This window comes from Sapajus apella, unplaced genomic scaffold, assembly GCF_009761245.1.
Source record: "Sapajus apella isolate SASKATOON/1434 unplaced genomic scaffold, GSC_monkey_1.0 scaffold35, whole genome shotgun sequence".
Classification (NCBI taxonomy): Eukaryota; Metazoa; Chordata; class Mammalia; order Primates; family Cebidae; genus Sapajus; species Sapajus apella.
Window position 1 is genome coordinate 8,002,486 of NW_022436975.1, and position 24,125 is coordinate 8,026,610.

The window sequence follows — 24,125 nt, forward strand, 5'->3', positions numbered from 1 at the left end:
GTGGAGCCTGGCTAACTCCTAGGCAGTGCTCTCAAAGGTGCAGTTTCAGATTTACATAAATTGAGCAGAAAATACAAATAGTGGCTATCTAGCCATCACTGACTTTCTACCCTCAACCAGTTTATTATTAACATGTAATTAACTTGTATTATGAATCTGTTAAATTAATGCGGTACATTTGTTATCACTGATATGCCAATGGTGATACATTACTATTAATTAAAATTTACATTTTCATTAGGATTCACTCTTGGTATAATACATTTCATGGATTTTGACAAGTGTATAATGACATGTATTTACCATTACCGTCATATAGAATAGTTTCACCACCTTAAAAATCCCCTGTTCTTCACATATTTATTCATTTCTTCCCCAAACCTCTGGCAACCAGTGATCTTTTTAGTGTCTCCATAGCTTTACCTTTTCCAGAATGTCATACAGTTGGAATCACACAGTATGTAGCCTTTTCAGATTGGCTTCTTTCACTTAACATTTAAGGGTCTTCTCTATCCTTTCATGGTTGATAGCTCATTTCTTTTTAGGACTGAGTAGTATTCTGTTGTCTGGATATGCCATATTTTATTTATTCATTCACCTAATGAAGGTCATCTCAGTAGCTTCCAAGTTTTGTCAATTAGGAATCAAGCTGTTTGCCATGCATGGTGGCTCATGTCTGTAATCCCAGCACTTTGGGAGGCCTAGGCAGGAGGATCACTTGAGGTCAGGAGTTTGAGACCAGCCTGGTCAACATGGTGAAACCCTGTCTCTACTAAAAATGCAAAAATTAGCTGTGTGTGGTGGCGGATGCCTGTAATCCCAGCTACTCAGGAGGCTGAGGCAGGAGAATTTTTTGAACCTGGGAGGCGAAGCTTACAGTGAGCGGAGACTGTACCACTGCACTCCTGCCTGGGTGACAGAGCGAGACTCTGTCCCAAGGGAAAAAAAAAGGAAGAAAGCTGCTATAAACATCTGTTGTGTAGGTTTTGTGTGGACATACGTTTTCTTTTCTTTTTTTTTTTTTGAGACGGAGTTTCGCTCATGTTACCCAGGCTGGAGTGCAATGGCACGATCTCGGCTCACCGCAACCTCCGCCTCCTGGGTTCAGGCAATTCTCCTGCCTCAGCCTCCTGAGTAGCTGGGATTACAGACACGCACCACCATGCCCAGCTAATTTTTTGTAGTTTTAGTAGAGACGGGGTTTCACCATGTTGATCAGGATGGTCTCGATCTCTTGACCTCGTGATCCACCCGCCTCGGCCTCCCAAAGTGCTGGGATTACAGGCTTGAGCCACCGCGCCTGGCCGGACATACGTTTTCAACTCGCTTGGGTAAAAGCCAAGAGCACAGTAATTGGATCATATGGTAAGAGTATTGTTTAGTCTTATAAGGAACTGCAGGACAGTCTTCTAGAATGATTGGATCATTTTACACTCTCCCAGCAATGAATTGAAGTTTCTGTTGCTCTACGTCCTTGTCAGCATTTGGTGTAGTCAGTGTTTTAGATTTTTGCTGTTTAATAGGTGTATAGTGGTGTAGTGTATCTCATCGTTGCTTTTTTGTTGGTTTGCCTTTTATTTTGTTTTGTTTTTTGAGAAAAAACTCAGCTCCCTGCAACCTCTGCCTCCTGAGTTCAAGTGATTCTCATGCCTCAGCCTCCTGAGTAGCTGGGACTACAGGCATGTACCACCATGCCTGGCTAATTTTTGTATTTTTAGTAGAGACCGGGTTTCACCATGTTGGCCAGGCTGGTTTCGAACTCCTGGCCTCAGGGGATCCACCCACCTCGGCCTCCCAAAGTGCTGGGATTACAGGTGAGAGCTACCACGTCCGGCCCATTGTTGCTTTAATTTGCAATTCCCAGGTGACATATAATATGGAGCATCTTTTCACGTACTCATTTGCTATCTGTAGACCTTCTTTGGTGAGGTGTCTATTCAGATCTGTTGCCCATTTTTAAAAGCAGGTTGTTTTCTTCTTACTGAGTTTTAAGAGTTCTTTGTATATTTTAAATACCATGGCTTTATTAGATATGCATATTGCAATGATTGTCTTTTAATCTGTGGCTTGTCTTTCACAGAGAAGTTTTAGATTTTAATGAAGTTCAATTTATAGTTTGTCCTTTCATGGTTCTTTTTTTTTTTTTTTTTTTTTTTCACGATCATGGATCATTTTGTTGTTGTATATAAAATGTCATCACCAAACCCAAGGTTATCTAGCTTTTCTCCTATGTTATCTTCTAGGAGTTTTATACTTTTGTGTGTGTGTGTGTGTGTGTGTGTGTGTGTGTGTTAGGTTTGTGATTCATTTGAGTTGATTTTTGTGAAAGATCTAAGATCTGTGTCTAGATTATTTATTTACATACTTATTTATTTACTTACATGTGGATATACAGTTGCTCCAGTACCATTTATTGAAAAAAATATTCTTTCAATGTTGAATTGTCTTTGCTTCTTTGTGAAAGATCAGTGGATTCTATGCGGTTCTATTTCTGGGCTGTTTATTGCATTCATATGTAGTGAGTCTTTTTGTTACTTGTAGCGTAGATAAAATCTATTAGTAACTAATCTTGGTTTGACTTTGACTCTTGGTTTCCTCATGAGAAGTGGGGATTGGTAGAATAGATCATTCTTACTGTTTCTTCCATCTTTGTGTTCAGGAGTACAGTTGGGGCGATGCTTTTTTTTCATAAAAATTCTTTGGGTCTGTTCTGATAGATACCAGATGTGTGTGTCTTTGTGTCTATCTGTGTACAGGCATAGTGGCACGCATCTCTTTACATGTGATTTCTGGTTATGCCCCTGGTATTTTCTAAAAGGATATTAGGGCTGTGCACCGTGGCTCATGCCTATAATCCCAGCACTTTGGGAGGCTGAGGAGGGTGGATCATGAGGTCAAGAGATCGAGACCATCCTGGTCAACACGGTGAAACACTGTCTCTACTAAAAATACAAAAATTAGCTGGGCGTGGTGGCAGGTGCCTGTAGTCCCAGCTACTTGGGAGGCTGAGGCAGGAGAATTGCTTGAACCCAGGAGGCAGAGGTTGTGGTGAGCCGAGATCACGCCATTGCACTCCATCCTGGGCAACAAAGGCAAAACTCTGTCTCAAAATAAATAAATAAATAAATAAAAAAGTAAAAGGATATTAAACTTAGTGTTCACGAATGAGTAAGAAAGCATATTATTTTGCCTCTCTCTGTAACAACAGAAACTATCAACAATTGAATTATTACCAGCAATTAAAACATCAGATTTCCTGGCAAGCAGCTTTCATAAGAGGACATTTGGCAATGTTTGGAGACATTTTTGGGTTGTCCCAACTAGTAGCTGGGAGACCTGGAGAGGTGCTACTGGCACCCAGTGGGTGGAAGCAAAGGATGCTCTAAGTATCCTACAATGCACAGAACAGACCCCCAGAACAAATAATTCTCTGGCTTGAAATATCAGTAGTGCTGCGGTTAAGAAACCCTGTTGTAGAGAAGCAGATTTATTTATATCCATGGATATGTTTTCCTCTTTGCCTTATCCTCTAGATCAGGCTTCCCCAACCCCCAGACCATGGAGTGGTACTGGTCTGTGGCCTGTTAGGAACCAGGACACACAGTAGGAGGTGAGCAGCCGTTGCGCAAGCATTACTCCCTGAGCTCTGCCTCCTGTCAGATCAGCAGTGTATTAGATTCTCGCAGGAACTCGAACCCCATTGTAAACTGTGCATGCGAGGGATCTAGGTTGTGTGCTCCTTGTGAAACAATTTCATCCTGAAACCACCTCCTCCAACCCTCCCCCCACCCCCTGGGGAGAAATTGCCTTCCGTGAAACCAGTCCCTGGTGCTAAAAAGGTTGGGGACCACTGCTGTAGCTAACCTAGACTCCTGCTGATTTGCCATCTATGGCTAGTAGGCAGAAGAAGTTTATGGTGTGATACAACATTCCACTTCTTTTAGGCGTCTTGAGCTGAGTGTCACTTTTTTGTGATTTCATAAAAGTTTCTGTTATGTTACATACATTTAGCTAAGCTAACTCTTAAAGTGGGACATAAATACACTATTACGTGTGTTTCTGAATATGGGTGGCTGCATTCTTGATCATAAAAATCTGAATCTGGAAATAAAGTTGATCTTTAATAACTCTCCTTGGTTGGTTGGATATACATAATTCAGACTCTGCTTTGCATGTCCCCTTCTGGTCCTTTAAATGATCTATTTCCCTACCTTACATAAGTTTCCATGAGCTCATCTTGTTTTCATAGTGTTCCCTTTTATTGTAAGAGAAACAAAACCAAAAAACCCCACTCGTTTCAGCAATGCCCTGTTGTCTTCCTCAGTGTGAAATTGCTCAACTAAGAGTTATGCAAATGGAGACGCCGCCCGTGGTGGAGGCGTCTTGCCATATGCATGTTGAAGACTTGGTCTTGTCTCTTCTTCCTCCCCCTGCTGGCTTTGTTCCAGTCATACCAGCGCCTGCTGTGGCCCTCAGCTCACTCCAGGACCTTGTCAGGGCCTGTCTCTTGTACCTCACACTGTAGCCCCAAACTCTTAGGCTCCAGCAATCCTCCCAGCTTGGCCTCCAGTGCACACACTGGAATTACAGGTGTGAGCCCCATACATGGCCGCTCTCTAGGTTCTTTACCCCCGTAGGCAATCAGAGTCAGAAGGACCCTAGGCCATGGGTTCAGATTCTCTTATTTTGCTTCAAAATTTTAAAAACGTTTATTTTTCCATGTTATATACATATATATGTATACATAACTAAGTTTTATATATATATAACTTGTATATGTTACATGTTATATGTAATAAAATATATTGTATTTTTAAATATATTATATATAACTTGTACATAACATATATGTAATGTATCCTATACATAACTTTTATGTTATACATAAATATGTGTATTGTCTACCTTTTGTACTATGTATACATATATAACTTGTCTATATATTTTGTATTATAATAAAATACATTGTATACTTGTGTGTGTATATATATATATATATATATATAATTTGTACACAAAGGAAAACATTTTAAATATTTTAGATTAAGGGGAACTGAGCACAAAACCTAAGGGCCTTCAAACTCTGCTTTTATACGTATATATACATATAAAATATATATAAAATATACATTTTAAATAAGATGTATATGATGGGAAAATTAAAAATTTGAAAAGGCAAAACCAAAAAAAAGCTGTAGATGAACATTGTGTTATTTTAGCTTATTTCTTTTCAGACTTTTTTTCTATTCATTTCTACCTTTTCCCCCTCACAAAATGATATCATGCTATACATACTGTTTTTACATTTTTTCACTTAAATATATTGTGAATATCTTTTTATGTTATATGTAGTATAATTTAATGGCCACATAGCATTCTTCTGTGTTGAGGCATCATGTTCTAGATCAATTTTCCAAAAGCCAATTACCAGAAGGCCAATTTGATGATTTCTTTTTTTTTTTTTTTTGAGACAGAGTTTCGCTCTTGTTACCCAGACTGGAGTGCAATGGCGCGATCTCGGCTCACCACAACCTCCGCCTCCTGGGTTTAGGCAATTCTCCTGCCTCAGCCTCCTGAGTAGCTGGGACTACAGGCACACGCCACCATGCCCAGCTAATTTTTTGTAGTTTTAGTAGAGACGGGCTTTCACCGTGTTGACCAGGATGGTCTCGATCTCTTGACCTTGTGATCCACCCACCTCGGCCTCCCAAAGTGCTGGGATTACAGGCGTGAGCCACCGTGCCCGGCCTGATGATTTCTTAAATGTTACACTATACCAGAAGACTTGTTTCTTTTAACTACTTGAATGTTATTTTTATTTTAAAAACGTAATACATTTTGAATGTGATTCTACAAGTTCTTCAAATGGCATGTCAACCTGGTTTCTGCAATTAGAAAAAATAAAATGTTAAGTTTAAATTGAAATTTAATAGCCTCAAAAAGAAACTGGAAGTGACCAAAGCATTTCCAGCACATATGACATGCTTAAACTCTAGTTTCTGAGACGGTGAAATTAGGTTGTGTTAACCTGGCAGCTGTTTACAAAACCATTTGAGAGGAAAGGATAGAACCGTCCTGAAATGTGGAAGGGAAGTGGTGCTGTGCAGAGGGCTATCAGAAAGAGACAGAAGCCTCGAATCTCAAATGCGATAGAAGATGACGTTAAGGTTGAAGAATTTAAAAATCAAAATTTTAAAAATGTAAGGAGACGTAAAGCAAGAAGTGAATTAGGAAGCTACAGGAACAACCATATCTCACATGAAACTTGAGCTACTAATTACTAGTAACAGGTTAATATAGTTCTGAGAAGACTCAATAATTCTTAGCTTTAAAAAAAATCGAACATTCATCAAAAGGAAATCTTCAAAATCTTTTAAAACAATTACATTTATAATTGTGTGTGTGTGTGTGTGTGTGTGTGTGTGTATTTTTTTTGGAGCCGAATCTCACTCTGTTGCCCAGGCTGGAGTGCAGTGGATTGATCTCGGCTCACAGCCATGTCCGCCTCCCAGGTTTAAGTGATTGCCCTGCCTCAGCCTCCCGAGTAGCTGGGATCACAAGCATGGACCACCATGCCTGGCTAATTTTTGTATTTTTAGTAGAGACGGGGGTTTGCCACGTTGGCCAGGCTGGTCTCAAACTCCTAACCTCATGTGATCCTCCCGCCCTGGCCTCCCAAAGTGCTGAGATTACAGGCGTGAGCCACCATGCCAGGCCTTAAACAATTATATTTGATAAGAATTACTACGCTTGCATTTATGTACCAGGGAATACTACACAGCCATAAAAAAGAATGAAACCATGTCCTGGGCAGCAACATGGATGCAGCTAAAAGCTATCATCCTAAGTGAATTAATGCAGGAACAGAAAACCAAATTGCAGGCTTTCATTTATGAGTGGGAGTTAGGCACTGAATACACATGGATATAGATGGGAGCAATAGACACTGGAGAATACTAAAGTCGAGGGGGGGACATTTGCTAAAAAACTATTGGGTACTATGCTCACCACCTGGGTGTTGGGATCATTCATATCCCAAACCTCAGCATTTTGCAATATACCCGTGTAACATACCTGCACATGTACTCCTGAACCTAAAATAAAAGTTGAATTATTTTAAAAAAATTATTGTATACTGTTAAGCTATGAAAGCCCTGCAATTAATACAAACTGTTATAAACTTAAGCTGTTAAAACTATCCCATCTAATATGAAATTACATAAATCTGAAATAATTAAAATATACAAATTTTGGTGAACTGAGCATCTTGTAAGTTGAAAACCCTCACAGAATTGGCTTTGACGATATGAATTTTGAGAGCTGACCTGCATTTATTTAACCAGTGACCTGTAATTTGGCAAACAAGCCTATTTCTCTATGGTATTCCAAACTGTCTCACAGTAAGTATCCTCTTGTATAGAGCATTGTATAGCCCCTAGTTATTTTCTTTTTTTTTTTTTTTAAGACGGGGTTTCACCGTGTTAGCCAGGATGGGCTCAATCTCCTGACTTTGTGATTCACCCGCCTCGACCTCCCAAAGTGCTGGGATTACAGGCGTGAGTCCCCTCGCCCAGCCATTTTCTTATAAGTAATTTATTCCAGGAAGTGGTCATGTTGGGTTAAGAAGTGTGTACAGTCTAAAGGACTTGACGTATCATCAAGCTAAAGATCGTATCACTTACCCTCTCATGCCAAGTCCAATGATTTCATTTTTTGGTGAGGCGATTAGAGTCCAGGGAAGAGAGTGTTTTTGTCGATAACTGCAGGACTGTCAGCGACAGGCTGGACTCCACAGACAGGCTTCCTGAGTGTCTCATGATCCTCTCTGCTCTCCTTTCCAGGCAGAGACACATTTCCCTTCAGCTTCTCTGCTCTAGGTGCCAATCTTCTAGGTATTTGACCCTCCTATACCTCTTCAATTGTCTTGCAACTCTTTTCTGGAACCACTCTAGTAAATGTAGTGATTAAAACTGTACCCAGTGTTGTATTAAGGTTCTGTTTTAATGCATCATGATTTTACGATAGCTCAGTGTCAGGTTAGCTTTACACATTGCTGCTACGCCTTCACATCATGGATGAGTACGTGACCCTTGGGCCTACCTGTGGCTGTGCTTATGTCTTGTGGCAGATAATAAAGAAGGAGCTTCAGCCGAGGATGGTGGCTCACATCTGTAATCCCAGCACTTTGGGAGGCTGAGGCAGGCAGATCACAAGGTCAGGAGTTTGAGACCATCCTGGCCAATGTGTGAAACCCCATCTCTACTAAAAGCACAAAAATTAGTTGGGTGTGGTGGCAGGCATCTGTAGTCACAGCTACTCAGGAAGCTGAGGCAGGATAATTACTTGAACCCAGGAGGTGGAGGTTGCGGTGAGCCAAGATCACACCACTGCCGTCCAGCCTGGGCGACTGAGTGTGACTCATCTCAGAAAAAAAGAAGGAGCTTCAAACCAGGTAAACACATCAGCAAACAGAAGATAAAATGTGTCAGATTTGGATTACAAAGGCATAAACAAAATTAATAAATGAGAAACCACTGAATATATATACAATCTTTGTCAATTAAATATTTTAAAATTTAAGGCAGGCATGGTGGCTCATGCCTGTAATCCCAGAATTTTGGGAGGCCAGGGCAGGGGGATTGCTTGAGCTCAGGAGTTTGAGACCAACCCTGGCAACATAGTGAGATCCTATCTCTACAAAAAAATTAAAAATTAGGCGGGCCATGGTGGCATGTGCCTGTGGTCTCAGCTACTGGGGAGTCTGAGGCGGGAGGATCACTGCAGCCCAGGAGGTCGAGGCAGCAGTAAACTGTGTTTGCACCACTGCACTCCAACCTGGGCAACAGAGCAAGACCCTGTCTCAAAAAAATTTTTGGTTACATTTTAAAAAATGAATAAAATAAAGAAATCAGCCATACTGTACTATTTCTCTCTTTTTTGGGAGTGTAGGACATTTTAGATTACTTTTTATTGATAAAATTTGTAGACCATAAAACTCATCCCTTTAAAGTATCCAATTCAGTGCTTTTTAGACTTCTCTCACCGTTTCCAGAAGCCACTGCATTGTATGCAGAGCAGGCATTTTATATGTAGCAAATATATACACTGTAATTTTATGTGTAGCAAATATATACACCATAATTCAGCTGTGTGGAAAAAGAAACACCACTTTAGATTTTGTGACTGTTCTCTTCTCAGCCCTCTGGATAGCAGCAGGTAAGAAAACAGCTTAAGCTGCTGATATTCACTGCAGGGAAGAAAAATATAAAAAATTTAAAAAAAAAAGAAAAGAGCTTAAGTTTACCAACAGGGTTTGAATCGTTTCCAGTGTAATCTGTCCTCCATCATGACTGTTTCTTCTTTTTCCCCCCTCTCCTTTCCAATATAGTGTTAGGTAGGTATAGGGTTGCTGCTGTGCTGTTTGGGAGAAAGAAGCCATTGGTTCTCCCCACATTCTGTGTATACCTGTGGTCTTGCTGGGATGGCCGAGGCCGTACACTGGCTCGCTGAGATTTGACTGGGCATTGCTGATTTGAGGGATGTTATATGGATGCCCACTGTGCAAGCCTATGCAGCCGGGAAACTTCTGGGTCCCCTGGAAACCTTGACAGGCAGAATGAGGGGAGCCCTGAGACAGCATCTGGCTGTTTTGTCTTGACACCCCTTTCCTCAGTGCTCAACCCTGCATGAGACGTGAAGAGAAGAGCCAACTCTTTCTGCAGACCCAGAGACACCCCTCCTGTGTCGAGGGAGGCGCACCCTGTAACTAGGTAGTCTTAAAGCCACTTCCCACCTCACCCGCCATTTCCCAATTGACCCTGAATAGTCAAAGGGGCTGGCAGGCGCCTTGGACACAGGTTCTACTCCAGCTTTCGGGCACCTCTTTCTCACTTCTCCTAAATCATATCCTCCTTCCTTCTAGGGGGAGCCTGATGGCCCCACTTAGTCACAGACTGGAGCTGACACTTAACCATAGAAGCAGCTCTGTGGTGGAGGCGATGCCCACACCATGGAGGCAGCTCTGTGATCTGAGGGGTTCCCAGTACCAAAACAGCATCGCCTTCATTGCCCACAACACTGTTCCTGTTACACATGACATCTAAACCTCAGGGAGTTATGCTCATAATGTTAGGTTGCCTGAAGAAAAAACAAACGCAAACCAAAAAAGCCTTAGGGAGGGCCTGACGTTGCCCGCTGGTCAGATAGAGAAAGCCGTGTCCTGGAGCTTGGGCAGCCTGGATTACCAGCTCACCAGCTGTGCCCACCCTGGCTTGCTGAGAGATCATATTGAGGAAAAATATTGGAGAATGTTTGAAAATAATGGCCATGGCATTTAAGGCAAAAAAATCTTAGTTGTTTAAATACAGTCTGGCTACGTCCTTTTCAGTTCTCTCTTTTAAAAGGGATTTAGGATCCCGGTGTGGTGGCTCATGCCTATAATCCCAGCACCTTGGGAGGCTGGGGCAGGTGGATCACCTGAGGTCAGGAGTTCGAGACCAGCCTGGTCAACATGGTGAAAACCTGTCTATACTAAAAATACAAAATTAGCTGGGTGTGGTGGCGCACACCTGTAATCCAAGCTATTCGGGAGGTTGAGGAAGGAGAATCTCTTGAGCCTGGGAGGCAGAGGTTGCAGTCAGCCGAGATCACGCCACTGCAGGATTTCCAAATCCTATCTATATAGGATTTGGAAAAATTGACGCAAGGCTGAACTGCTTGAGTTGGGCATTAACAGGGTTGGTGGTGGAGCTTAGTGCTAGCACTCTCCATGTGTCTCCAACGCCGATGAGGCCGCCAATCAGGCTATTCTGTCCCCATGTCACTTTGATAAGCAGTTTGGAGGAAGCATTTAACTCTTCTGAAAACTTTGTTTCTCTAATCTGAGTCTCCTTTCCGAAAGTAAACTAAGAAGTATAATTAAAGGGTGTCTAAGGGTTTCTGTGTTGGTGGGCAGAGTAAATCTCTTGAGTTATAGAACCGATACTAGAATGCAAGTGTGTAGAGGACATATGTTTAGTGACAAATTGCTATAAATGATACTTGAACCAGGCTTGGACCTAATTTGAAACTCAAGATCAATTTAGTTTTAGATAGGCAACACCCACCCCTATTTCCCTAGGCTCCCTTTCTCTTCCTCTTGTCTTTCTGAGAGCTCTAATTCAGAAAACTCTTGGAGTTGGAGCTCCCTCCACAGAGAGATAGCAAGACTTTGCGTTGGTAAAGAAGTGCAGCTTTGGGCTGGACACAGTGGCTCACAACTGTAATCTCAGCAGTTTGGGAGGCTGAGGTGGGTGGATCACCTGAGGTCAGGAGTTCGAGACCAGCCTGGACAACATGGTGAAACTCTGTATCTATTAAAAATACAAAAATTAGCTAGATGTGGTGGTAGGCACCTGTGATCCCAGCTACTTGGGAGGCTAAGGTAGGAGAATTGCTTGAGTCCGGGAGGCAGAGTTTGTAGTGAGCAGAGATCACACCATTGCACTCCAGCCTGGGTGACAGAGTGAGACTCCAACTTTAAAAAAAAAAAAAAAGAAAAGAAAAAAGAAGTGCAGCTTTTAGATAGGATAGGTTCTAGGTTCTACAGCACTGTAGGGTGACGATAATTAAAAACCATGTATATGGTGTATTCCAAATAGCTGGAAGAGCACATTTTGAATGTTCCCAACACAAACAAATAATAAATTCAAAATAATAAAAACCACAAAAGGAGAAAAAGTACAGCTTTGAAGCCAGACCAACTTCCAGTCATACCTGAGACCCCTGATTATCTAACACAGGTTCATCTCCGGGCTTTACTTTCCTTATACGCAAAGTGCCAGGCACACAGTAGGCACATATGTGTTTATCCCTTTTCCACTCCCACATCTTTTGTCTCTGACCCTCATAGACATTTATAGCTATTCTGTTTTCTTTAGGTAGATGACCAGTTGCTATTGCAAAGTCAGGCAATGGACCCAGCCGTCAAGTTCAGCAATCCAACTCCATAGTCCTTACTTCAGAATATTTTGTGAATTGTATAGTGTCTTCTTTAGGAATTTCAATAGAGGATTTCTATACAGGATCTTGCACCTCGCAAGTGGACTTTAGAACCTAACCAACAAGGTGGTGGGTGTCCTCTTAGATTTTTTCCCTGTGTACATTAAATATATATATGTGTGTGTGTGTGTGTGTGTGTGTGTGTGTGTGTGTGAGTATGTATATGTGTGTGTGTGTGTATATATTTGTATATATATATATATATATATATGGATGGATTGTGTATATAGATTACATTGGTACTAAAGTAATTGTGCTTTTTCCAATACTTTCAGAGGCAAAAACCACAATTACTTTTGCATCAGCATAATATAAATCTGTATATTGATTTTTTTCAATCAGCAATTCTTGATTGTTTGATTAAAAATATCCAAATATACTTGGGAGGCCGAGGCGGGTGGATCACGAGGTCAAGAGATCGAGACCATCCTGGTCAACATGGTGAAACCCTGTCTCTACTAAAAAAATACAAAAAATGAGCTGGGCATGGTGGTGCGTGCCTGTAATCCCAGCTACTCAGGAGGCTGAGGCAGGAGAATTGCCTGAACCCAGGAGGCGGGGTTGCGGTGAGCCAAGATCGCGCCATTGCACTCCAGCCTGGGTAACATGAGTGAAACTCCGTCTCAAAAAAAAAAAAAAAAAGAATATCCAAATATACAAATCTGTCTTTGTAACCCACTCAGAATGTATCACTTTGTCCTAACTTAAAGCACTAACCTCTAATGAGGACATCTAGATTGTCTCTACTATATAAGTCATGCTAGTGGGGACATCCTTGTGCCCCTGTGCAGTATATCTAAAGAACAGATTCCCAGAGGGGAAATTCCAAGTGCAAGATTGCATCTTGGTTGAGCAGCTGGATAATGGTAAGGCATTGCTAGATCTGACAAGAGGAAGTAGGGTGATAAACTATAACTCCTAGTTTATCACGTTACTGTCTCTGGTAGGAGTGATTTTATAAAACCAAAACCCTACTGCCTCTGGTAAGAGTGATTTATTTATTTATTTTTTTTTTATTTTATAGAGTGTTGCTCTGTCACCCAGGCAGTGACATGATCTCGGCTTACTGCAACCTCTGCCTCCCAGGCTCAAGTGATTCTCTTGTCTCAGGCTCCTAAGAAGCTGGGACTACAGGCATGCGCCACCATGCCTGCTAATTTTTGTATTTTTAGTAGAAACAGTGTTTCATGCTCTTGTCCAGATTGGTCTTGAACTCCTGACCTCAGGTGATCCACCTGCCTCGGCCTCCCAAAGTGCTGGGATTACAGTCCTGAGCTACCACACCTGGCCAAGGTAAAAGTGATTTTTAAACACCAAAAAATTATCCCAGAGTCTGGGAATAAAATAAAAATGAGATTAAAATCATTCTTCTAATATTCTAAGATTCCTAAATGAGGATAAGCCACCCCAATGGATATTCGTTCCAATGAAAAAAAGACTTTTTAGAAGGAGAAATCTCCAACCTCACGTTTTCTGGATGTGTCAGTGGATGTTGCTTTGTAATTAAAAGATTGCCTGGCCATCGGTAGGTCTTTAGACCATGTTGTAAAACTTTTGTGATGAACAGCATAGAGTTGTATTTACATGTCAAAGCCTCAGTTATTATCTTTTTTCAACCAAAAGTCTCTACCCATAAAACGTGCCTTTATTTACTGTCCAAAAAATGATTTTGAAGGCACTGCTGATTACGTCATCCATAGCACTTGATATAAAGTGCATTATAAGCAAACTTGGAATTCCTGCTGGGGACACACATTCCCATCAGGAGCCTGGTCTGCTTCCTCTCCTGCCGTGACTCACGATGTCCCTGGCTCTTCCTGCCAGAAAACGCAGGGCAAATGTGCAGGTCAGTTAGCAGACCTGTTCCCCACAATGTTACCACATCCGCATTCTTCTCATTGCCTTGGCTCTGGTTTTCTGGTTTTATTTTATTGACCTCATTATTGTTTCTTTTGTGGTAAAGCATTTTAAATCTTTTTGAGAAAGAGGCAGCCCATAAAAATAATCTCTTTGTTTGGCATTGCTAATAAATAGATGAAGCATACATTTCAAAGTAGCCACTGTATGGCAAAGTGGTAAGAGGCCAGGCTGTATGTAGACCCAGCTTCCCACTTAGACTTGAGAGCATACTCCTGTGTGAGTGAGTCCTAGCCCTATGTCCTAACCCCTCCTAGCTGTGCTGGGCGCCAGTCATCTAACCTTTCTGAGCCTCAGTTTTCTTCTCCGTAAAATCATATAACCTTACGGTTTCTTTAAGGATTAAATTAGATGCTCAGGACATTATAAATGTGTAATAGAAGGATACTAAGGTGGAAATGATTGTAAAGTGTAGCTCATATCACTTGGAAACATGTAACCACTCTCAGTTTTTGTAGGAGTATATTGTGTTTTCTATGTTTCTGGTATTTCATACAGCATAAGGAATTGCAAGACCTGTTCTGAGTTTGGGTTGCTCATCCCTGTATCACATGGAGGACCTCTCTTGAGGTTTCTGCTCGGGGAGTGTCTGAATGAGGGTCTGCAAACACTCTGTGAGCAGAGATCGGCTCCGCCTGAGCAGTGAGGCCATGCTCATTCTCCATATGGCTTTAACTTTTCTCAAGTATAGTACATACATTTGATGTTAAATTATCCATGGCAGGCTGGGCATGATGGCTCACACCTATAACCCTAGCACTTTGGGAGGCTGAGGCGGGTGGATCACCTGAAGTCAGGAGTTCGAGAGCAGCCTGGCCAACATAGTGAAACACCATCTCTACTGAAAATACAAAAGTTGGCTGGGCCTGGTGGCAAGTGCCTATAATCCCAGGTGCTCAGGAAGCTGAGGCAGGAGAATCGCTTAAACCTGGGAGGTAGAGGTTGCAGTGAGCTAAGATCATGCCATTGCACTCTAGCTTGGGCAATAAGAGTGAAACCCATCTTAAAAAGAAAAAAAAAATTATCCATGACAATGGCAGGAAGAAAATAAGCATAAGTAGATGGCCATCTATTGATCTCACTGTCTTGGATGTCACCACCCTACCCACATCCACCTGCCTTTTGTTTCCATCCTTCCTTTTCCCAAGACCACTGCCCTTGGGCAATTGCCTCCATCTTTCCTCTGTCCCCTTTAGAGGCTGGGGGATGGATTTCCCCACAGTAGCTTACTTTCCCCCTGACACTTCCTACAGTGCTCAGAAATAGGGATCTCGGCCAGGCATGGTAGCTCACACCTGTAATCCCAGCACTCTGGGAGGCTGAGGTGGGCAGATCACCTGAGGTTGAGAGTTCAAGACGAGCCTGACCAACAAGGAGAAACCTCGTCTCTACTAAAAATACAAAATTAGCTGGGTGTGGTGGCATATACCTGTAATCCCAGCCACTCAGGAGGCTGAGGCGGGAGAATTGCTCGAACCCGGGAGGCGCAGGTTGTGGTGAGCTGAGATTGTGCCATTGCCTGGGCAACGAGAGCGAAACTCCATCCCAAAAAAAGAAAAAAGGAAAAAAGAAATAGAGATGCACTGCCTGGCATGTCACCTCGGTTAGCCTCCGGCCATGTGCTTTGCTAACGCATCTCCTGCCTTCCTGTGCGTGACTGGGGTTTCTGCCATCTCAATTTTCTTTTGGTGGGGAGGTAAAGTTGTCCACATATCCTCTTGTTTTCTACCCTCCAACTTTTATTTTGAAAATTTCGAATCTACAGAAAAAGAAAGACTATGTGCTTTCCTTAGAGTCACTAATTTTTAAGACATTTTGATACATTTATCCCTTCCTTTTCTCCCTTCTCATTTTGGCTGAAGTGTTGAAAGTTGCAGACACCATGAACTCTCAGCCCCATACACGTCACTGTGCATCTGAGGCACACTGGATGTTCTCCTGAATAACCACAATACTGTCATATCACACTTACAGAACACAGCGACAATTCCCTGATACCACTATCTCATGCGTAAGTCAATTCCGACTTCCCCAGTTATCACATATCACAGCTGTGTGTCCCCCCAAGTCCCCAAGATTCCATCAAGTTCGCATCTCTTTGGTCTCCTCTGATAAGGAATGGTTCTATCCCTTCCCTCTAGCTGGAGTATCCAGGCAAGTTTTCTTTAGAAAATGGCGCATATCCAGGCTGGCACATTATGGATTTTACTGATCATCTTGTTCCTCTATCCCCTGTATTTTCCATAAACTGGAAGTTATTCTAGAGGTCTCTATTTTAGAACAACAGACCCAGGTGAGTTTTGCCTCCTTTCCTTCTCCTCCCTCGCCTTTGCAACAGGGCTGTTGATGGGCACCTGGGAGTCCCAAGCCCACCAGTCACACAGCTGCTCCATCCGTTCATTTTTTTTTTTTTTTTTTCTTGAGATGGAGTCTCACTCTGTCACCCAGGCTGGAGTGCAGTGGCACAATCTTGGCTCACTGGGTTCAAGCGATTCTCCTGCCTTAGCCTCCCGAGTAGCTTGGGACTACGGGCGCCCATCAGCACTCCCAGCTTATTTTTTGTATTTTTAGTAGAGACGGGGTTTCACCATGCTGGCCAGGCTGGTCTGGAACTCCTGACCTGGTGATCCGCCCGCCTCGGTCTCCCAAAGTGCATTCATTCTTACTCTTTGAGTACCTTTGTGGAGCGGGGCTGTTTTCGGAGCTGGGAGTACTGCAGTGAGCAAGGTAGAGGGAAGCTGTCCCGGGCAGCTTAGATGCTGGCTGGGGGAGCTGACCCTAAATAAACCGATACGTGATGGAACGTGGGTGGTAACCAGACACGAGTGAGAATCAGTGCAGACCTGTCTGGGGTGGCAACATTTCTGTAGGATCTGAGAGAGTGAGAGAGACAGAGATGTAGCGAGGGGACGCCTGCGTGAGCGGCGAGGGCAGCGGAGCCGCAGGGACGCGGTGGGGCAGCCCCGCCCGGTGTGCTGGGGAGGGGACGGGGGATTCCCTGTGCCCTGGTTGCGGCGCTGCTCGCTGCTGGGTCAGGGCTCAGTCCGTGCCGGGAGCGAGCTGGATCTAGCGGCCAGGCGCCTGGCGAGTTGGCCGGACCCGCTCAGAGTTCGTGTCCCGGAGCTCGCGGTGCGTGCAGGGTCCTCGCGCCGCTGTGAACATATTGGCCCATTTATAAAGCACTATTTTAAAGGATGATGAGTTAAACACCACTTTTGAGGGGAGGGTGGCGGGGTGTGGGAGGGATGAGACTGGTGAAAAAAGAACTCCCATGCTAGTTAGAGATAAACGCTAAACCCTTGTCCATTTCAGAGACTTTAGCGTATGAAGAAAATGTGCTGTTTTGAATCACAGAAGTACTTGCTTCCCCTTTATTTTGGGAACTGCAGCTCGCTAGTTTCAGAAAGAGGTGTGGTTGCTCTTTAGAGGCTTCATACCTCAAGTAATGAAATGATAAACAAGTCGAAGTTCCTAGACCAACTGGGAGCCTGCGGGACAGCGCTGGCCTGGGCGCGTGGCTGTGATGCCGGGAGGGCTGGATTCCCAGAAGAGCTCTTGAGGTTTCTTAGCACAATCCGCCCCCCCACCCCGAGGTATTGCCGAATCACAGTGCCTCTCCCACTTCCCCAGACCCCTGTCCTCTGCCCTTCCTCTGGACTTAACGCTAAGCCCTGGGTCCCAGATTCGGCAGTGTTTCAGAATCACACCTCGCATGGGGAGCACCATGCTCCCACTGTGCCCCAAAAGAGTTTCCCGGACGGTGTGCAGAGAATCTGTGCGGTGAGAATCACCTTCTAGTGAAGTTCATGAAAGATTTTGTTTTGTTTTTAATGCATAGATTTGACCCCGAGGCTACACTGTAAGACAAGAACTGTATCTGATTCAAATTCAGAATTACCTCTGCAGTCCCCGAGTGGCTGTGTAGCGCTCAGCCCGTCCCACATGAATGGGATCACCGGATGACAGAGTTGGTGTTTGGACGTGCAGGTTTAGCCCCTTCTTGCCATATGGCTTGCGGAGGCCGCCGTCTTGCTTTTACCTCCGCTACCGTCCGTCCTGGTTTCCTGACGCAACCAGCTTACTGAGTAGCCCTGCTGGATTTGATCACCTGAATGTTCCCATAAGCATTTTCTCTCCGGTAACTGTGTTTCCTCATTTCACTTCCAGTCTTGGTGAAAGCCACACCATCTTCCTAGGCCCCTAGCTATGTTTAGCGGGAGCCGGGTTCTGCACATTCTAGCTCTTCCTCACCTGCCCTTGAAACCTCCAGCCGCCACCCCCCACCACCCTATCTTGTACACTGCAGCTTGAATGTGTCACTTGTCTTCAGGGTAAAAGATCAACCACTCAGCATCGCATCCAGCATGTGCCTCCCTCTCTGGCCCTGACTCCTGGCCTTCCCCACCCGCTCCTTGACTACAGTGTTTAGTGTTTTAGATAGAACTCATTCTCTGAAGAGATCAGGTTGATCTAGCTCTCTGAAGGGACCATGTTATCTTGAGCCCAGGGTGGTTGCATATGAAGTTTCTTCTTCCTGGAATCCCTTTGCTGACTTAGCAACCTGGCTGCCATCCCTCCCATTTCAACTCACAGAGCATTTCCTTAGGAAGGTTTCCCTAACCACCTCCTTTTCTTCTTGCTTGAGTTATGTGTCCTTTCTTAGATCCTGTGAGTCCTCTGTCATCGTCTTTACACATCTTTGCCACAAGAATATGAGCATAGTTAAACCTGGAATTATGTCTGGATGATGGAAAACGGATGCTAAATAATTATTTGTTGAGTGAATTAATGAACAAACCTATTTGTGAACAGTATTCACATTTGAGTTGATTAATCTATATATGATAAAGAATGAAACTGTATTTTTTTCTACTCTAATGGAGAGATTTTGATGGCTTGAAGCAGTTCTGGAATGGTAAAACAATGTCATTGCTTTTATATTTCAACAGGAAATATGGGATGTATAAAATCAAAAGGGAAAGACAGCTTGAATGACGATGGAGTAGATTTGAAGACTCAACCAGTACGTAATACTGAAAGAACTATTTATGTGAGAGATCCAACGTCCAATAAACAGCAAAGGCCAGTAAGTAGATAGTCTCAGGGGAGAATTCCCACAGCAAGATCAAAGCACGGCTGCATAATTTAAACACCAATCTGTACTATGTGCATGCAAAAAAATCCCATTGATTATTTGGTCCTCAAATAATTTTTGATATACTTTGTAACTTAATCCTTTGAAGAATGTGCAAACATTTTAGGGATAACTAGGCCACTTATTGTACAATAAAGGGGACTTTGATCACATTCTTATATGTGAGGAAGGCCATCTTTCATATTACTGGTGCAAAGACCCTACTATATATGTATGTAGGCTTGTGTGACTCAAGATACACAGTGAGATTAGCGCAGTGGTCTAGAAGCAAAAGGAAATGCAAGTCAGGAACTAAAATAGATGCTAATGTGTCTTTTGTTGTGCCACACTTTATCATACCTTGTCCCTTCTTCGATTAATTAAAAATAGTACAGATCCTGAAGTTGTCATGACTTATTTCAGTGAATTAAAATATTAAGAAAAAACACCTCTAATTCTGTCCCCTAACCTTAGAGAAATAGCTGCACTAGAAATAGCTTCACTAGAGATATTTAGTGAGTGATGTGCTATTTGGTGTATTTGGGAAATGCTTTGGCAAAGGAAAAACTAACATTGCATTTTATGGAAAGGAAGAGCAGAGCTTTGGATAATTATAAACTGAAATCTACTTCATTTCAGAGCTTATATCCTTTGTATGGATATATTCTCTCATTCTATACATGTATATCGCCCATAGCCTGCTTTCTGTGGAATTTTGCAGCATTTAAGCTGGAAACAGCTTATTCCAGGTTAACCCAAATGCCATTATTAAGAATTTTCATAGTTTCTCTAGTCCGGCATGTTTTTAAATGGCCAGGTGTTTTAGAAACACATTCGCATTATCAAGCCTTTCTGCCTGCCCTCCCCTGAACGTGTCCCCATTATCCTGCAGGTAGGACGTATCTGCCATGTATCAAAGTCACACGTCATCGTTGAGACTAGGAAATCAACGTTGCTCTTTTTAAGAAGTGGAGATAAAGAGTGGATATATCATGCTATTAAGTTATCATACATGATGTTTCTGGATAAATTAACTTTGTAATTTTATATATAGAAAATATATGTACTTAAAGTATATAAGATTTAATAAAGTATATAATAGATTTAATAATTTAGCAATAATACATATGAATATAAATTTAAAATTTAAAAACCTATTACAGTCAGTGAAAAAAAGATTACTTAAGTATATGCCGTAAGTACATACAGATATGGAACAAGTTTTGCTCTTGTTGCCCAGGCTGGAGTGCTGTGGTGCGATCTTACCTCACTGCAACCTCTGCCTCCTGGGTTCAAGCGATTCTCCTGCGTCAGCCCCCTGAACAGCTGGGATTATAGGTATGCACTGGCATGCCTGGCTAATTTTTGTATTTTTAGTAGAAATGGGGTTTCACCATGTTGGACAGGCTGGTCTCAAACTCCTGTCCTCAGGTGATCCACCCGCCTTGGCCTCCCAAATTGCTGGGATTACAGGCATAAGCCACCACACCCAGCCAGTCTTTTGTTTTTATTTATTTATTATTTATTTATTTTTATTTATTTATTTATTTATTTAGAGACGGAGTCTCGCTCTTGTTACCCAGGCTGGAGTGCAATGGCGCGATCTCGGCTCACCGCAACCTCCGCCTCCTGGGTTCAGGCAATTCTCCTGCCTCAGCCTCCTGAGTAGCTGGGATTACAGTCACGTGCCACCATGCCCAGCTAATTTTTTGTATTTTTAGTAGAGACGGGGTTTCACCATGTTGACCAGGATGGTCTCGATCTCTTGACCTCGTGATCCACCCGCCTCGGCCTCCCAAAGTGCCGGGATTACAGGCTTGAGCCACTGCGCCCGACCCCCAGTTTTTTGTTTTTAAATGATGAAGAAAGATGTCCTTTATTCAGAAAAGCCAGGGAGAATAGTACAAATCCACACACCATTTTTTCCTCTTCTTCAAAGTAAAGGGGATTGAAAATCAAGTTAGAAAGCAGAAGTAGAAAACATGTTTGAAGTCTTTCAGTTCTCTCTTGTGTGCTGTAAGTATTTCAGTTTGTCCCTTCTGTGGTCACAGATGCCCTCGCCTCATGAACCAGTTAGTCTAGCCTTATTCCACGGCCATAACCAACACTCTTAGCCCTGGCCAGATGTGCCAAAATGCAGGCCATGGACTGATTACAAGGGGAATCTGCCGAGAAGGTGAGGTTGAGTTGATGCAAAATTCAACAACATTCCAGAAAAAGCCATTTTAAGGAAAAATCTAGAGCAATAGTATATGCATTGCATAGGTGTGTTTTGGTCTTATAAAAAGTATATTAAAATGTTTGTAAATTAAGTGCTCTTTGATATTTGAAAAATCAGCTTGCTGCTTTGAAAATGATGAAATTAGTCTCAAGTCTTCCAGTTATTTCCACTGAATCACATAAAATAGATCGTATTATCCAAATTATGCAAATCTGAATGACTGAAAAATCGACATAGAACTTCTTGACATAAACATGATATGTACAGCCATGGTTTTTTCTGGTACCACAGTGTAGTAATTTTCCCTACCTCACTGAATTGGAGATTTTGTGGGCTTTCATCAGAAATTTAAATTTCAGTACAAACTGTTTTTGTCCCATTCTATGAAGCCACTTTAATCAAAGAGAAACAGAAAAGTTACATGGCTTGTGAGACAGGCCTCTGACAGCCCCTATCTTACAAGAGGCCCAGAGGCCTCAGAGCCTCACATGGCACTGTGAGAAAAAGGAATTTGATTTCAAAAGTAATTGAAGTGGCCTTTTGTGCCACCACATCCTTCCCAATAACTCACCTCCCCACTGAAATAACAGGGGATGCCATCTGTCTCTGTGATTGAGTCATGGGGTCAGCCCAGGAGAGGCCGGATGGGATGGGACTTGCTCTCAGCCTCCAGGGACAGAGCCCTGACTGTGCAATTTCACTCAAGCTGGGGAAACCTTGGATGGGCAGTCCTGGGCGGGGACGGCAACTCCACCAAGTCACCAGCTCCCGCTACTTCCGTCTCCATCCTGCTGCTGCGATGTTTGGTTTCTGTGGCTTCCGGGGCTCCAGATTTAAGTGGTTTCCAGGGAGAGAGAAAGAGGCAAGGGAAAAGGTGAGCTGATGGCAAAGGCCGGCAGAACCGATCTGCTGACTGAAACTCTTTCTGCCGTCTACCCGGGGCTAGAGAGTTTGCAAGCACACTCACTGAGCTGGGCAAACTGCCACCCCAAACAATGTTAGGGTTCTGTCACCAAAGAATGGGGGAGTTAGGATGAGGTGAGCACCGAGCAGCCCCCGCCCGGAACCTCACTCCCTTCCTGCCACCCACAGCAAGTGATAAAAGAGCCCTGTCACTGGCCGGGCAGGGCTGGACACAGCTCTACAGGTTTTTCCTCTGTGCTCCTGTTCTTTCCAACTTCATGAATGAGCCCATCCTACCAGCATCTGCTTCTATAACAAAAATCATGTATACAACATGAATGTCAGCAAGAAAAGCTAAACAGAATTTTTTTCCCTAACAAATACTCTCTTGTAGGTTTCAGAATCTCAGCTTTTGCCTGGACAGAGGTTTCAAACTAAAGGTATGTCTTCACAGCAACTAGTTAAAATTTTTTTTCTTTACTATTAGAGCTTCTACAAAGTGGTTGTCTTGAATTTTTTTTTTTTTATTCTGGGACATAGATAACATAAAAATTTACCCTCTTCACTATTTTTAAAGTCTACATTTCAGTGGCATTAGGTACATTCTCATTGTTGTGGAACTGCCACCGCCCTCCATCTCCAGAACGCATCTTCTGAAACGGAAACTCCATACCCATTAGATGATAAGTCCTCCTGCCTCCTTCCCCCACTGCTGGCAACCTCTGTTCTTTCTGTCTCTATGAATTTCACTGCTCTAGGTACCTCCTAGAATTGGAATCATACAGTAATTGTCCTTTCATGTTTGGGTTATTTCATTTAGGGTGATGTCCTCAAGGTTCATCCGTGCTGTAGAAAGTGTTAGAATTTCTTTCCTTCTAAGGGCGAATAATATTCCCTTGTAAGTATGTGTCCTGGCCAAGCAGAGTGGCTCATGTCTGTAATCCCAGCACTTTGGGAGGCCACGGCAGGTGGATCACCTGAGGTCAGGAGTTCAAGACCAGCCTGTCCAACATGGTGAAACCCCATCTCTACTAAAAATACAAAAAATTAGCTGGGTATGGTGGTACACGCCTGTAATCCCAGCTACTCAGAAGGCTGAGCCAGGAGAATTGCTTGAACCACCACGAGGCGGAGGTTGCAGTGAGCCGAGATTGCTCCATTGCACTCCAACCTGAGCAACTAGAGTGAGACTCCATCTAAAAAAAAATCTATATCTATATCTATATCTGTCTATATGCCCCGTGATGTTTATCCATTCCTCAATCAATGGATGTTTGCGTTATTTCCACATCTTTGAATAATCCTGCTGTGAACATGGGTGTATCATTTCTTTTTTTTTTTTTTTTTTTTTTGAGACGGAGTTTCGCTCTTGTTACCCAGGCTGGAGTGCAATGGCGCGATCTCGGCTCACCGCAACCTCCGCCTCCTGGGTTCAGGCAATTCTCCTGCCTCAGCCTCCCGAGTAGCCGGGACTACAGGCATGCGCCACCATGCCCAGCTAATATTTTGTATTTTTAGTAGAGACGGGGTTTCACCGTGTTGATCAGGATGGTCTCGATCTCTTGACCTCGTGATCCACCCGCCTCGGCCTCCCAAAGTGCTGGGATTACAGGCGTGAGCCACCGCGCCCGGCCTTCATTTCTTAAAATAGACAGAGGATTCGGTGTATCTGGAATCAGAATCTATTTCTTAAATATAGAGTCGTATTTATAGTTGTAGGTTTCAGTGATTTGCAATAACAAATACTAGACACAGTGTATACAGCAAGTTACTCTCTGCAGGCTGTGCAGACCTGGGCCCGCTAGGTAGGAAGCACATGTCCTTCTTTCAGTCTCCCCTCTCTTAGTGCTTCCTCTCATCCTTTGTGCCTCATGAAGTTTGTTAAAACACTTCTGCTGATGGATTCTTACA

General features: G+C 43.1%; 1 protein-coding gene across 2 annotated transcripts in view; it reads left to right on the forward strand.

Moving 5' to 3' along the window:
- The window catches only part of LYN (LYN proto-oncogene, Src family tyrosine kinase), a 139,283-nt gene that overhangs the window by 47,903 nt on the left and 67,255 nt on the right, over positions 1 to 24,125 (forward strand). The window contains exons 2-3 of one of the 2 annotated variants that reach the window (XM_032296117.1): positions 18,906 to 19,042; positions 22,609 to 22,654. In XM_032296117.1, the coding sequence (XP_032152008.1) occupies positions 18,911 to 19,042; positions 22,609 to 22,654 (178 nt within the window). In that variant the 5' untranslated portion in view covers positions 18,906 to 18,910. The remainder of the gene's footprint in view (positions 1 to 18,905; positions 19,043 to 22,608; positions 22,655 to 24,125) is intronic. The other variant, XM_032296118.1, reaches the window with a different exon arrangement.